The 15,002-nt window shown below is 45.5% G+C and overlaps 1 protein-coding gene across 1 annotated transcript in view; it reads left to right on the top strand.

Moving 5' to 3' along the window:
• MYO10 (myosin X) overlaps positions 1-9,572 on the top strand; it is a 210,197-nt gene extending 200,625 nt beyond the window's left edge. The window contains exons 34-41 of the mRNA XM_014837346.3: positions 217-340; positions 907-1,204; positions 1,784-1,991; positions 2,839-2,975; positions 3,861-3,981; positions 4,395-4,847; positions 6,496-6,687; positions 8,102-9,572. Of these exons, the coding sequence (XP_014692832.2) occupies positions 217-340; positions 907-1,204; positions 1,784-1,991; positions 2,839-2,975; positions 3,861-3,981; positions 4,395-4,847; positions 6,496-6,687; positions 8,102-8,203 (1,635 nt within the window). The 3' untranslated portion in view covers positions 8,204-9,572. The remainder of the gene's footprint in view (positions 1-216; positions 341-906; positions 1,205-1,783; positions 1,992-2,838; positions 2,976-3,860; positions 3,982-4,394; positions 4,848-6,495; positions 6,688-8,101) is intronic.
• Positions 9,573-15,002: the final 5,430 nt, after the last annotated feature.

Raw genomic sequence — 15,002 nt, forward strand, 5'->3', positions numbered from 1 at the left:
AAGAAAAATGTGTTTGTGATTTGTCTTCAAACGCAGACTCTGGCTATCTTTGTGCTTCAAATTATTAATGCTAGATTTCCACGACCACCCCGGGCTTACAGATGCTTTAGACTTTGGAAAATATTCATGTGTAGGAGGATGCACATGATTTTGTTCTTTGACATATGTGTTTTTTACGATAAGCTTGCTTGCTTGAATGGCTCGCTTATTTTCCAGGAGAACTGCCTGAACTCGGATGTGGTGGAGCAGATTTACAAGCGGAACCCGATCCTCCGCCACACCCACCACCCGCTACACTCCCCTCTCCTGCCCCTTCCCTACGGGGACATCAATCTCAACTGTAAGTGCCCAGTTCCACCCGGGATGGGACAGTGTGGTTTTGTTTTCCCAATTCTTTAGCTCTATCATATTAACTCAAAGACTGTCTTAGTCGTCATGAATGGGAAAAAGAGGTAAAATATACTCAAGATTCATTATTAAAGCAGAGATTTCAAAGTTTGGTTGTAGTGATGTGAGGATTGTTGTACTAAAGAGATTCAAAAGGGAGTCGGAAAATGCCAGCAGTCCCCATGAGCTCTGCGTTGATATCCTAGAGGACCAGATCCTAAATATAAATAGTCTTGCATTCTTGCATTCTGGGAAATTCCATGAAACCTGTTCGTCAAGAGACCTACTTCTAAGTAAGGATTTTGTACAGTAAAATAGTTCAGTTACATAACAGAACGGTGTGACCTGCCCACCTCTGTGTTTTGACAGCTTTGGTGGCGGATTCGAATGTTTGGGGGGCGTGGTGGGCACCGCGTCACCAGGTGGATGTCTGTGCCCATTCCTCCATCCCGTCTTCTGCTCGGATTCTGCCTTCCCCAAACCCCTCGGGTGACCTCTCTGTTCGCTTTGTTTTCCTAGTGCTCAAGGACAAAGGCTACACAACCCTTCAGGACGAAGCCATCAAGATATTCAATTCCCTCCAGCAACTGGAATCCGTGTCTGACCCCATTCCCATAATCCAGGGCATCCTACAGACGGGGCATGACCTCCGACCTCTGCGAGACGAGCTGTACTGCCAGCTCATCAAACAGACCAACAAAGTGCCCCATCCGGGCAGCGTGGGCAACCTGTACAGCTGGCAGATCCTGACGTGCCTGAGCTGCACCTTTCTGCCCAGTCGGGGTATTCTTAAGTACCTCAAGTTCCATCTGAAAAGGTATGAGGGGCCCGGGCAGAGCCAGGCGTGCGGTGGATTGCAGCTCTGAGAAAGGCCTCGAATGCAAGACGCCTATTGTGGGTCAGGGATCTCCGGGTCAGACTCATGCGCCCCCTGAGCAGCCTTAGAGACGGAACTCAGGCATCCTTTTTCTCTCTAGGCCACACAAGGCTGGGTCAGGGAGCAGGGCCAGTTTGGGATAGTGTCCTCCTATTGGACATTGGACAAATTTAATTACCGCTACCCTACATAAATAGAAAAAAAACAAAAAACTTTATTCGTGGAACAAACAGGTAGAAACAATCTGGTTCAGATTTTGGTTAAGTGTGGAAAAATAATTTCCCTACAGCAGCATGAGGCATGACTGTTTCAAGTATAACAGCGCAACAGAGCGGGGCTGGCAGCAAAAGTTGCTCCCAGTCAAACGTTGGCTCTTTGGCTTTTTAAAAAATTATTATTTAAACTAAACCTGCCAGGAAGTGGCTGGGGTTTGTTCCCTTTGCCACTGGGGGCTTGCCACTCTGGTCTGGAGCCAGCCGTCCTCAATCTAGCAATTAACAGTTAGTGTTCATCTCCTAGGATACGGGAACAGTTTCCAGGAACCGAGATGGAAAAATACGCCCTCTTCACTTACGAATCTCTTAAGAAAACCAAATGCAGAGAGTTCGTGCCTTCTCGAGATGAAATAGAAGCTCTGATCCATAGGCAGGAAATGACATCCACAGTGTATTGCCACGGCGGAGGCTCCTGCAAGATCACCATCAACTCCCACACCACAGCCGGGGAGGTGAGGGAGAGGCCGCCGCGTTGCCTGCTGTGTGATGCATCACTGCCCATAGGCTTCAGCCGGGAGCGTTGTGCACAGTTGGATGGGCTCTCGTGCACACTTGTGATTTGCATAGTACAGCTGCTCAGTAAACAAGGAGATAAATGTCACCTGCAGCCAACCACATGTATAAAGAGATAAAAATATGTGTTGAGGTTTGAGTAGAAACACCAAATTAAAATTATGCCAAGGTGTGAGACAGAATCCTGCTAATCTGGGAAGCTGTTGAGTATCTAGCAGAGGTTGCAGAGCTGACCCAGGTGTGCCCAGTGTGACCAGGGTTTATTGTACCACTTCTGCAATGAAGTGTTCCTATTTGCCATATGAACATCAAGAATGTTGGGTCAGGGGAACACGTTTTTTCTCTTTCTTTTTTTATTTTAACTTAGTATTATAAATCCAATTGGCTAAAAAGAGTAGTCGGTAAAACCCATATGTGGAAGAAACATCGGTAGATGTCACTGTTGTTTCTGGGAGTTCATGAATTTATCAGCTGAAACACAAGGCTTCAGTTTTCATGCACTTTTCATGCTGATGTGGGTTTGTAAGAAATTAGCCCAGCATCTGCCCCTACCGGTGGCAAAATACCCTGTGTTCTTTTTGGCAAGGAAGAGAGAAAACTGACTTCAAAAGAGCAAGGGAGGAACAGCACCCTTGAAATTCTGGGTGACCACACACGACAGGAGGCTGCTTGGACCCTTCCTTTTGCCGGCAGCTCCCTCCAGGTTCAGATGAAGGCACATTCTAGAACCACGTGTGTTGGGACCACAGCTCTGGGACAGCTGAGACCCCGTGATGTGTCTTCCAGGTGGTGGAGAAGCTGATCAGAGGCCTCGCCATGGAGGACAGCAGGAACATGTTTGCCCTCTTTGAGTACAACGGGCACGTCGATAAAGCCATCGAAAGCCGAACCATCGTAGCTGATGTGTTAGCAAAATTTGAAAAGTAAGTCCCTTCTCCCTGAAACGCAGCAGATTAAATAAAGGAAATGAAGAGCAAGAGTTGAGGGTTTGAATTCCGTTCCGTGTTCAGCTTCAGTGTGCGTTTGAGTTCATTTCATTTTACCTGTGTTGAAGCAGATGTAATTTTTCATCTCTCTCTGCTGGCTATTTTTCTTGATTCCTAGATAAAGCCACTGTCTTAAATAGGATATAATGTGTCATTGTTCCTTTACCCCATCCTTTCTTTCAGTCCCCTATCGTACTCATTTTCTGGGAAATTCCTGATTCTTAGGTTTTCACTTCTCATGAGCTTTGAAACTGGGCTAGTAGATACAAGCCAACTTACCAACTCTTTAAACTGCGTTTTCTGTCTCTTGGAATTCTAATATTTGATCTATGACTCTCATATCCCCAGAGTAACACAAAAGATATTGCTGCTCAGTGCAAACACAGCCTCCATAATATTCATGTCAATTTTTTTAGATATTATTGTAGTTTATTTGAAGGTTGGTGAAGGGAATGAAGAAAATAGTTTTTGTTTGTTTTCTTTCTATGGGTTCAGCATAAAGCTTAGCTGGTACTAATCAGACTGGGCTATGTGGAAAATGCTTGTTAGCACAGTTCATCGAAGGCTGCCTGTTTGTTGTCTCAAAGGGAGACAGAATGAAAGCATGTTTTTTACCTCTGGTTAAGTAAAATTAGCGAGGAGCCCTGATCAGCCTTCCTCTTTCTCGGTTTTCTCTGCATCCCCTTCCCCACCCACTCTGTTATCTGAGCATGGACAGAATGTCTGTATCCTTAGAGAGAAAAGTCATAAAGTCAGCTCCCTGTGGGTTGCCTAAGGCCCATCTCCTTTTGCTTTCTGAGTCTCTCTTGACTTCTGTCGTAGGCTGGCTGCCACATCAGAGGCGGGAGACCTGCCCTGGAAATTCTACTTCAAACTTTACTGCTTCCTGGACACAGACAACGTACCAAAAGACAGCGTGGAATTTGCGTTTATGTTTGAACAGGTAAAAGGAACTTTTAGAAACAGATTCCTTTACTGGCAAGGAGGTGGGGAGACCTGTTAATATCCTCGTGAGTTAACTGCTAGGCCTTAGAAATTATGCACGGCGGCAGATTTCCCAGCATGGGTGGGGTCGGCTGCTCTTCAGTTCTTTGGTAGAATGAAACTACTACACATTTGATTTGAACTCCTATTCAGGAACTGTTCTAGCTGGGGAGAAAGAGACAATAAGGAATAAAATACACGTGTTAGATGGTATCCGTGTTAGGGAGAAATTTAAAGCAGCCAAGGGGGGCCGGAGTACAATTTTTGGCTAGAGTGACCTTTGAGAGAAATCCTGGTGAAGAAAGGGAGGGAGCCGGGTGGACTTCCCATAGCAGTGTCTGGCCTGTAAAGCTGTTGGCTGCTTCCTTTCAGGCCCACGAAGCCGTCATCCACGGCCACTATCCGGCCCCTGAAGAAAACCTCCAGGTCCTCGCTGCCCTGCGGCTCCAGTACCTGCAGGGGGATTACACGCTGCACGCCACGGTCCCCCCTCTGGAGGAGGTTTACTCCCTGCAGAGGCTCAAGACCCGCATCAGCCAGTCGACCAAAAGCTTCACGCCGTGCGAGCGGCTGGAGAAGAGGCGGACGAGCTTCCTGGAGGGGACGCTGAGGCGGAGCTTCCGGACGGGGTCTGTCGTTCGGCAGAAGGTCGAGGAAGAGCAGATGTTGGACATGTGGATCAAGGAAGAAGTCTCCTCTGCTCGAGCTGGTATCATTGACAAGTGGAAGAAGTTGCAGGGAATGAGCCAGGAACAGGCCATGGCCAAGTACATGGCCGTGATCAAGGAGTGGCCTGGTTACGGGTCGACGCTCTTTGATGTGGAGGTGAGCACTGGCTGCTGTGCGTTCCGGACAGGCTGGCTGTAGCTTCAAGAACAGGTTGCATCTCAGAACGTAAATCAGTGTGACCATGGCCAGGTTCCTAAGGGGAGAGGATGCAGTGGAACACATTACTCTCTTGTTAGAGCTCCCAAAATTTTACCCTTAACGCACCCGCCCATCCACCAAAAGGTTTTTTCCTCTGTTATAGTAAGTGCTTTCATAATATTAGGAGTCAATGGAAAATTGAGATGTAACCTGTTTTTAATAACTTCTATTCTTATGGAAGCTATAGATCCAATAAGAAAAAGTGCCGATAAAAATATGCATTTAAAAAATTAACATTTTTTTAGAACTATTTACACAAAATTAGAAACTTTGGATAGATTTGGATTTTCCATTTTTATTTTTTCCTGTGACTGTTTGCAGGGACGAACTTCTCTTTCACAACTGGAATTTAGCCATTAGCATCAACCGAGCACTGATTCATATCATAGCTTTTTTTTCCAAGCAGACCATTTATTGAAAGGAAATCTTACTAATGGTCTAGATCAGGGCTTGGCGAACTGCAGCCCGAAGGCCAAATCTGCCTACCTCCTTTTTTGTAAATAAAGTTTTATTGGAACACAGCAATGCTCATTCCTTTCTGTATTTTCTCTGGCTGTTTTCATGCTAAAATGACAGAATAGAGTAGCTGTGACGGAGACCACATGGCCCAGAAAGACTGAAATATTTACTATCTGTCCCTTAACAGATAAGTTTGCCAGCCCCTGGTCTGAGCATCCATTTTTCGTATGATCACAATCATTCAGCATGTTATCTGATGACTTTTAAATGAAGCTCTATAAAAATCTAAATATTGATTAAATCCCAAGACCCTTTCATGGCTTCTCATTGGATGCTGTCATCTGTTTGGTTGGTTGATTGAATTACATTTGTTTTTACATATAAATCAGATGCTTTCTACAAGTCCCTCCTCTTCTCGGCATCACCAGTGTGTCCCTCCTGTTGGTACTGGTTCAGATCAGCCCTGTGGTGTTGTCCCCTATGTCAGGGCTCTTATCGTTCTCCACTGACCCATGTAAGAAAGTCTGTCGTTAAACCAATGAGATTAACCACTGGATACACAGAAGGTCGTTGCTGCTCCTGGTGAAGAGATGTGGTTTTTCACAAGGAGCCAAAACCGCTCAGCATGGAGTGATTTGGAAAATTTTCCCTTGTGAACCTAGATTCTGTGTTTGAAGAATAATCATCCAAAAAAGGATTGGAGGCCGAACTAGAGATAGAAGAGTGGACCTGGCTGGGCTGCTGAGTCTGCTGGAGGAGCATCGTCACATTCCTCAGCTACAGCCACATCCGCATAGCTAATTCTGATAGTAGGGTGATGACGTTGAGAGGTGGAGAGTCAGAGCAAGATGGAGATTTACCGTTAGGTTTCCCCCAGTGCACAGGATTGGTCGACCAGTCAGAAATTAATCCAGACAGCCAAAGAGATAGCATTTCTCGTATTTCAGTTCCTCCAGGCATAAACGTGCGTTGAATGCATTCTGTATTCCGTGCAGAGTGCTTGACTCAAAGCCTGCCCTGTGGTTTCTGTGCTCCATGTTTCTAATGCTTGATGGTCTAATTCTTAATACTCACTCTTGCCCACCAGTGCAAGGAAGGCGGCTTCCCCCAGGAACTCTGGTTGGGTGTCAGCGCGGACGCCGTCTCTGTCTACAAGCGTGGCGAGGGAAGACCGTTAGAAGTCTTCCAGTATGAACACATCCTCTCTTTCGGGGCGCCCCTGGCGAACACGTACAAGATTGTGGTTGATGAGAGGGAGCTGCTCTTTGAAACAAGTGAGGTAAGAGGCAAACCAAGGAAATCATTTCATTCATGGTCTTGAAAAAATGGAATAATAACACCCCATTCCTGATATGCCTTTGACCAAGTAATTTTATTTGAATATTTTGCTTTAAGGCATATGAAAATACAGTATGGTCGTTCCTTCTCAGCTGCAGGTCCTCGCAGGCCAAAATCTGATCATCCCAAATTTCTTCTCTATACCCTGGTTCTTTTGTAGCAGGCAGTCTTTACCCATGGAGGAAAGAAAGAGAAAGGGAAATGATATAGTTGTCCAAGGGAAAATATATAGGTTGGCAGTAAAGCCTGGTGAAAATGCGTAGACTATTATGGCAGAGAATTGCAGCTAAGAGACGGCTCTTGCAGTGGGCATGGAGCTGGAGGATGGTATCTGCTCCAAAGCTTAAAATGGAATAATAATAATACAAAACGGCTATTGAGGTCTCCGCATAGGGAGCTTCTAGCAAGCTAAGGTAGAAAATGGAAACGAATTGCATGTTACCCGGTCGGCTGTTGGTATAAAGTGATGGGGAGGCAGTGCTGGGAGGCAGCCGTCAGACCAAGGATGTGGTGTGGGAGGTAGACTAGGCTGACGGGAGGTGTGCAGGGAGATAGAAAGGGATGGGGCCTTTGAGTGGAGGGTCCCAGGCACCAGGCTGCCGGGTTTGGTCGACTCCAGTAGGCAACAGGGACCAGTTATGGGATCTTTGATTGTGCGTGACATAACGATGGTGCTTTTACAAACAGTATGTGGGATGGGATTGGAAGGGAAGAGAGAACACAGAAATGGAAGCCAGATGTCTTAACAGGGATCCAGGCCAGCCATGAGAAGGGACAGGCAAGGGGGTGGTAGTGCCCGCATCACAGGAAGGAGCTAACTTGATTTAGGAGCTGGCATGGAGCCGACCTGGGCATCCGCGCTCTCCACCAGTCTCTCGGAGCCTCAATTCTGTTTCTCCAGTTGCATCGTGAAGAGCTGACCAGTACTCCATGATCCAGTCTTTGAAAGCTGGGACTGTGGGCTCTGTCATTTACCCTTATTTTAAGTAGGGATAGTAATCGCAGTCCTAATGACACCAACACACTTTAGTGTCATTGGGTGGGGTTTTAATGTGCAAAATCTGACAGTTTTACATCAAGCAAAATTGTTATTTTTGTGTGAGGGAACCACCAGGTGGTGCCCACTGTATTTGGAAAAGCCACGGTTCCCCTTCTCCCTGACTAGGAAATAGGTAAAAGCAGCCGAACTTCCAGGTCCATACAAAACTTCAGCTGTGGATTCACACAGCTGGCTACCGCCTTTTGCTCGCAGGACAAGCCCTCGCCTCCCCGTGCTGGGCGCAGGGCGTGCGGCTGGTGGGCTGGGCCCACTGACCTGGTGGAGACTGTGACCATGTGCCGCTTCTGCCTGGCAGGTGGTGGACGTGGCCAAGCTCATGAAAGCCTACATCAGCATGATTGTGAAGAAGCGCTACAGCGCCTCGCGCTCCGTGAGCAGCCAGGGCAGCTCCAGGTGAAGGCAAGAGCCGGCCGCCGTGTCTCCGGGATCTGCACGCGCCACCCCCTGGCCTCAGCCGGCTCCTGCTGGGGAGCCCAAAGCAGAGCTGTCCAAGCTTTCTGGAAGCCCCTCGTGGAAGGAGGTGTCTCCGAGGGACCTTTCGCCCCGTCAGCTTCAGTGATCATGTATTAAGCTGTCAACCGTAACCCAATTTCGAAAGCTTTACTGCTGTTAATGACACATGCCTTAAAAGAGAGAGAGGAAAAAAACACGCTGCTGCCAAAGCAGCCAGAAGTGCCTTAACTTGTGGAACCAACACTAATCGACCTTAACTGTGCTACTGAAGGGAAATGCTTTCCCCCCGCTTCTTGGGGAGACTGACAAAGCTTGGAAGGGGGGCGTTTATCCCTCAACTATGCACTAACCTCCCAGCCTGATTTCCCGACTTTGCGGGAGGGTGAGGGAGTAGGAGGGGGGACAGAGGGAGCACAAGGGGACAGTCTGTTTTAGCTGGAGTGCTGCTGGCAGCCTTCCTCGTGGACACGTATTAACTTTTTTCTTGGTTTCATCTTTTCAGTGTATGTGCTGGCCTGTGCATGCGTGTGTTCATAAACTCATCACTTTAGTCACTGTCTCACGAGCATTAAAAGCAAAGGGAGAGAGGATGTGCAATGGTGTAAACAGTCTGTCTGTATATTTTAATAGTTCAGAGTTATAGTCTTCAGTTGTTACTTTATAAAGTGGTTTTATTAACAAACCGGAATCCTGGATTTTCCTGTCTTTGCTCTATTTCGAAAGCTACATTTTGACTCAGTTTCGTTTTACATGTAGCAAAGTCTGCATTCTGTCTCTGCTGTATTATAAACAGATATGCAGCCTGCACATAACTGTATTTATAAACCACTCCCACAGCCGACTCCAGTGCTGTTTTTAGAACAATATGAAGTCATTTTGGAGTCTTTTCGTTTCTAAAAGATATAAGTTAAAAAAAGTTTCTTGGAAGGTTAGCTTGTATCATTCTGGATAGGTTATGATACAACCACGTTGAATATGGCGGAGAGATGCTGCATTCCAGAAAGGTGGAACACGTGAGCGAATCTTTAAAGGACCCTGACCTTAAATGCTGAGGCTTTAGTGAAATCCACACATATTTTATCCCAAGTTTATAATGGTGGTCTGAATAAGGCACCTGTAAATAAATCATTTATGACCAGAAGAAAAATAATATGGTCTTGGACTTTTATTTTTATATGGAGAAGTTGTAAAGACTTAGGCCAATTAGGTCTACCCACAAAGAAAAAAGAAATTTGCCTTATCCCTTATGGACAGCCATGCGAAGTCACTGTTTATTGACTCAAAGAAATCTGACAATAAAAGATACTAGCTAACCTGCAGTGTATTTTCTTTATCGGGGCGGCTCTATGTACCAGATGGTGTTTTGTTTTTATTGGTTTTGGGGTTTATGCTTTTGCCCTCAGAGTGTCTGTGTGTGTGTTTCATGCCCCAGGTCTGAAAAGAGACATCTCGACTGCTCTTAGAGACTCAGAGCTTGACTCCAAGAAAGCTGAGAAGGGAAAAGACAGGGTTCAGTGAAATCACAGAGGTCTAAGGACTTGAGATGTGTGTTTCTGTCCATCTCCTGTTGCTTAGCCCCAGAATGTGCCTGATCGTGAAATCAAGATCCTGCAACCTGCTTGCAGCCCTGCTCACTGAAGGACAGGATACACAGGCCGTTTAGCCACCAATTTATCCAAAGAACCAGCTCAGGACATGGGGTCTCGGCTGCAGAGGCCCCTCAGCCAGACACGGGATATGAGCAGCACCGATTCCCCCAGATGCCCCAGTCCCCTTCTCTTACTCCCCACGCGTTCCCACCTCTGCTTGTGTCCAGGAGTGGCCACCTCCCACTCCACGGGGATTGGGGAGGAACCTGAAGCCTGGTGCTGCCAGACACCTGTGGCCTCTAGTGACAAAGAGGAAGGTGAGCTAAGACTCAGATGTTTTGTTGTCTTTATTTCAGGCCCAGAGAGAAGTAGGCAGAAGTGCCTTTTCCACTGCTCACCACTCAGGGTTCCCTCTCTGACTCCTTGTACCCCAGAAGGCCACCCTTCACTCCCAATTATATTTGAGGAGATAGGCAAAGAAAGGTGAAGGGACTCAATGAAGGTATGGCAGTAGCACCAGAGCTAAAATCGAGCTCTCTTTATACATAAGCCTTTGCACGTCGATAGCTTCCTTTTGCCTTGTTTTGACGCTTTATTTAGAAATAATTACAGATTCAGAGGAAGATGCAGTAGCATGGACAGAGAGGCCTGTATTCCCTCCGCCTGGTTTTCCCAGTGGTAACATCTTGCATCGCCGTCGAACATTATCACAACTGAGCAACTAATACTGAGCTTGCTCCGTCCACCCAGCTTATTACGATTTCACCAGATTTACACACTCTCACTCGTGTGTGATCTCAACAAGTTTGAACGTGGTCAGTGGAGTAATTCTGAACGTCTCTGCTTATTACAGAGAAAGGCATCCATATATGGAACGTGTGTCACTGTAGAGTGATGTAGGAAACCTAGTTGTATTTGCATTTGTTTTCATTTTTAATTCTTTTGCAAGAGAATACACATAGGTGGGTTTTTTAAAAAATTCAAATGGCAGAAGTAAAGTTCCTTTTTCTCGCAGTCATGCCTCCCCTCCCCAGTTACCCAGTTTCCTTCCCCAGAAACAGCTCTTTTTACCATTTTCTTGAATATCCTCCCAGAAATATTTCAAGCATATACTCACAGATATATCCCCTGTCCCCTTCCCTTTTAAAAAAACAGATAAAAGCAAAAATTCTTTTGCGCCTTGCTTTTTCTCCAGAATGATATTTTTAGATATGATTCCACATAGTCCCTATAGATTGCTGTATTCTTTTTGATAATGATCTAGATAATTAGATAATGTCCTGGACAGCTTTGGGGAAAAAAAACCAGTCCGCCTAATTTCTCCATAAAAATAATTCAGAAATCTAAGAAGCAAGTGCTTCATAAGATCTGTTACTCAGCACATTAAGTTGAGGTCATATATATGCTATAGTAAAATTCTGTATTATCTCATACATTGGGATCTTTCATAAGTTCTAGAAATATTCGTGCACCTATTGGGTATAAAAATAAGTGCTTTAAAAAAATCTGAAAATCCTCACCCTCCAAAAGTTTATTAGCTAGTGGGAGACAGAACAAATATACATAAAGCTAAGTTTGGCCAGTACCCTTGGGCCTGTTTCATACAATTGATCAGAGAAGCATTGTGATGTTGGACCTGGATTCTGTTACTTTCAAAGTATATAATTTTAATCTTTTAGGTCAGGGATCAGCACACTACAGCCCAGAGGCCAAATCTAGGTCACCACCTGCTTTTGTAAATAAAGTTTTATTGGAACAGATCTCTACCCATTGATTTGTGCATTGTTTATCCATGGGTATGTTTGCCTTGCCCTACGACAGCAGAGTTGACTAGTTGTGACAGAGGCCTCCCACAAAGCTGAAAATATTACTCTCTGGTCCTTTATAGAATTTACAGACCCCTATTTTAGGTAATTACAGAAGTATAGTGTTTCCTTTATAACCTCTTGTCAGCTATAGTAAGAATTTTGATTCCTCGTGTTATGCAAGGAATATAGTCCCCAGTTTTGAGATTGTTGCTTTAAGTGTTTCTTGTCCACTATTGCGAATGACCTCCCTGATTTCCCTCTCTCCATCCCTCCCTCCCTGCATCTCCTCACCAGCACAGGCTAGCTCAGCATCACCTCTCAGTTCTACCTCCTCTGCAGCAAATGGAGCAGAGCCCCTCCAGGACGGAAACTGTCCTCCCTCCACATGCCCCGAGAAATCCAGCACCATGCCTGCCTGGAACAGTGCAGGGACTAAGCTTAGCCAGAAATAGTAAACAGGTCACAGACCCAGCTCTCCAGTGGAGATCAGACGGATGCACAGCAAAGTGCTAATGACCGCACAAGGTGACACAGCGAGGATCAGGTGACTGTCAGGAAGTAGTGTTCAGTTACCCAAACAGGTAGGTCGATGTGACCAGGGTGGCCAGGGGAGGTCTCCAGGTGAAGGGGTGGTGGACCTTGAGCCTGTCTTGCAGTATGGCAGAGGGGAAGGAATTCCTGGGGAGGCCTGGGAAGGAGCACAAGCACAGGTGTGGAGGTGGAGGCGGCGTGGAGCAGGTGTCAGGGCAAAAGTGAGAAGCCACGCTACAGCTCCCTTGCTGTAGCCCCAAGTGGCATCTTTGGTCTCCATGTTTCCACCTTGGTGCCTCTCATCGCCACCCCCTCCATATGCGCTTTTCTCCACAGACCAGATGCCAGAGGGGCTTTATAAAGCATAAATCCAAATATATCCCTCACCTACTCAAAACTCCTATGACTTTGTCTCACCAAGATATAAATCTCTACCACAGCACCGTGTGTTTCCTGCCCCGGCCTGCCTCTTAGCTCCACGCTACCTCACTCACATTTCAGCCAGACTGACTCTGCCTCAAGAGTACATTATCTTGGTCACGCTTTCATTTCATCCCCATTTTATCAGTCCCTCGTCTTAGAGTATTGTGCCCAGCAGTGAGAAAGGTGAGTGACATCTCCTGGTGAAACCCAGAGTCTGTACTCAAGAAGAAGAGAGCTGTAATTCCCAGGCACCCGGAGCTCTGGCAATGAGGGTGTTAGATGTTTCTCAATGGGCTCTCCAGGGAAAAATAGACCTGCTCTATAGTGTTTGCTGATTTTCATGGGTTCAATACTCCCACCATGGCTAATTTCAAGCTCCAAGCTGACATCACTGAATGCAGAGTTGGATCAAGATGCAGGGTCGGCTCCCCACAGCTGGTAGGAGCTTGGTCCTGCACACCCCAGAAAGGACATCAATAATTTTTCTATAAAAAATTGGCAACTTCTTATTCAGAAGAAAATCTCCGAAGGAAATAAGAAAGAAGATACTTATAAAGCCTTAAGCACTTTGGGGAGAGGGGGGAATTATGTGAGAAAATTAAAGATGTTTTCAAAGTATATAATCTGGCCCTATCTTTAGTTTTCTCAGAGACTTTTATTTTCTCTGTCAAGTAATAACAGGATTACTGTTGATTAGCAGTTTGAGACATAAACAGGATCTACTACCCCCAAGCCATCCAGACTGTTGCTTGGTGGGAAGCAGTTGCCAGATTAGAATTGTCATCATTCCCACCTGATGGGCCAGAAGAGAAAGAATGATGCCTCTAACTCTGATCTCTTGGGGCAATGGTTCGCTACAAGTTCACTTAGTGACCTGACACTGAGGAAATTTAACAGCTCTCTTGATTAGAGAGGAGATAACCCCAAGGATCAACACTAACCATAACAATTTAATTGACTTTCATTACTAAGTATTTGCTAAATTTTTGCTGTTTGGATAGAAAAACAAAACGTTATCTCAGCAGGGCTTGCAAAGGAAACATAAGAACTGTCTTAATTAAGTTGGTTAGACTCTAGTTGGGGGAAAAGGTGTAAATATCTGAAACAAGAAGTTGATTGTAACATAGGAGTATATGGACCATCTGCATATGTGTGGACGGGGTCCAGAAAACAAAAGGGTGAGGAGAAGAGTTTTCAAAGAGTATTAAGCCAGAAAAATGCAGATTTGTGATGTGTAGTGTGAGTACATGCCAGTAGAACCAACAAATGGAAGAAAATCAATGAGACAAAAATAAGCAGAATGTGGATTTCTAAGTAATTCCTTCTTACACTCTCCTTTCATTGTGTTTCCCTTGATGATCTCTCTCTCATGTGATCAATGGCATTAGTTACCTTTTGCTCAGTACATATTATGTTTCAGGCTTGGTGCCAGGTGCATTATCTCACTGTGTCCTCACAATAGCCATGATGTAGGTGCTAGCAAACCTGTTTCATTAGAGATACTGAGATTTGGAAAGCAGTTTATTTACTTGCTGTAGCAGTCAGCTTTGCTGTGTAACAAATCACTCCAAAATTCAGTGGCTAAAACAGTCATTTATTTAGGTCATGATTCCATGGGTTATCAGTTAGAGCTGGGTTTGGGTGGTGGGTCTCTCCCTGCTAGTCTCCCTCATGACTCTTCAGTTCAACTGCATCCAGGTCAACTTTATGGATCTTGCCTTGGCTTTCTCATGTGTCTGGGGTCTCAGATGAAAGAGTTGAGCTCTGCTCCATGTGGTCTCTCATCCTCCAGTTAGCTAGGCTTGGCTGATTCACAGGGCATTTGGCAAGGTCTCAAGAGAGCAAGTGGGCACAGACTAGGCCCCTTGAGGCTTAGGTTCAAAACTGGTACATTGTTCATCTCTGCCATATTCTGTTTGCCAAAGCAAGACACAATGCCAGACCAGAACAAAGAGGTGGGGAAACAGACTCCATTGGTTGATGGAAGTTGTTCAAAGTCACTCAACAAGAGGTTGGAGAATTGGGCCATTTTTGTAATCTACCACACTTGCTGAAAAATCACAAAACTACAATAGACAGAAAATTCAAATCCAGGTTCATCGGACTGAAATCTTGCTCTTTTCAGAAAGCTATACTAAAATCCAAATACTTTCTCTACTTTTCTTTATATGGTCACACCCAGTCTATGTGGCATAGTTTATCACCGTCCCATAATCAGCTTCCTCCAATTAGATGCACACTTTTAACGTAAACAGACACATGCCGACCATATTATTCCCTTTTCCAAGTGTCTGCTCTTATTCTCTTGCCTGAAATGACCTTTCTCCCCGTTCATATTCTCTTCATCCGTGACAACCTGGCTTAGATTTTAATTTCTCCATAAAGCTCCTGT

The sequence above is a fragment of the Equus asinus genome, chromosome 10 (assembly GCF_041296235.1).
Source record: "Equus asinus isolate D_3611 breed Donkey chromosome 10, EquAss-T2T_v2, whole genome shotgun sequence".
Classification (NCBI taxonomy): Eukaryota; Metazoa; Chordata; class Mammalia; order Perissodactyla; family Equidae; genus Equus; species Equus asinus.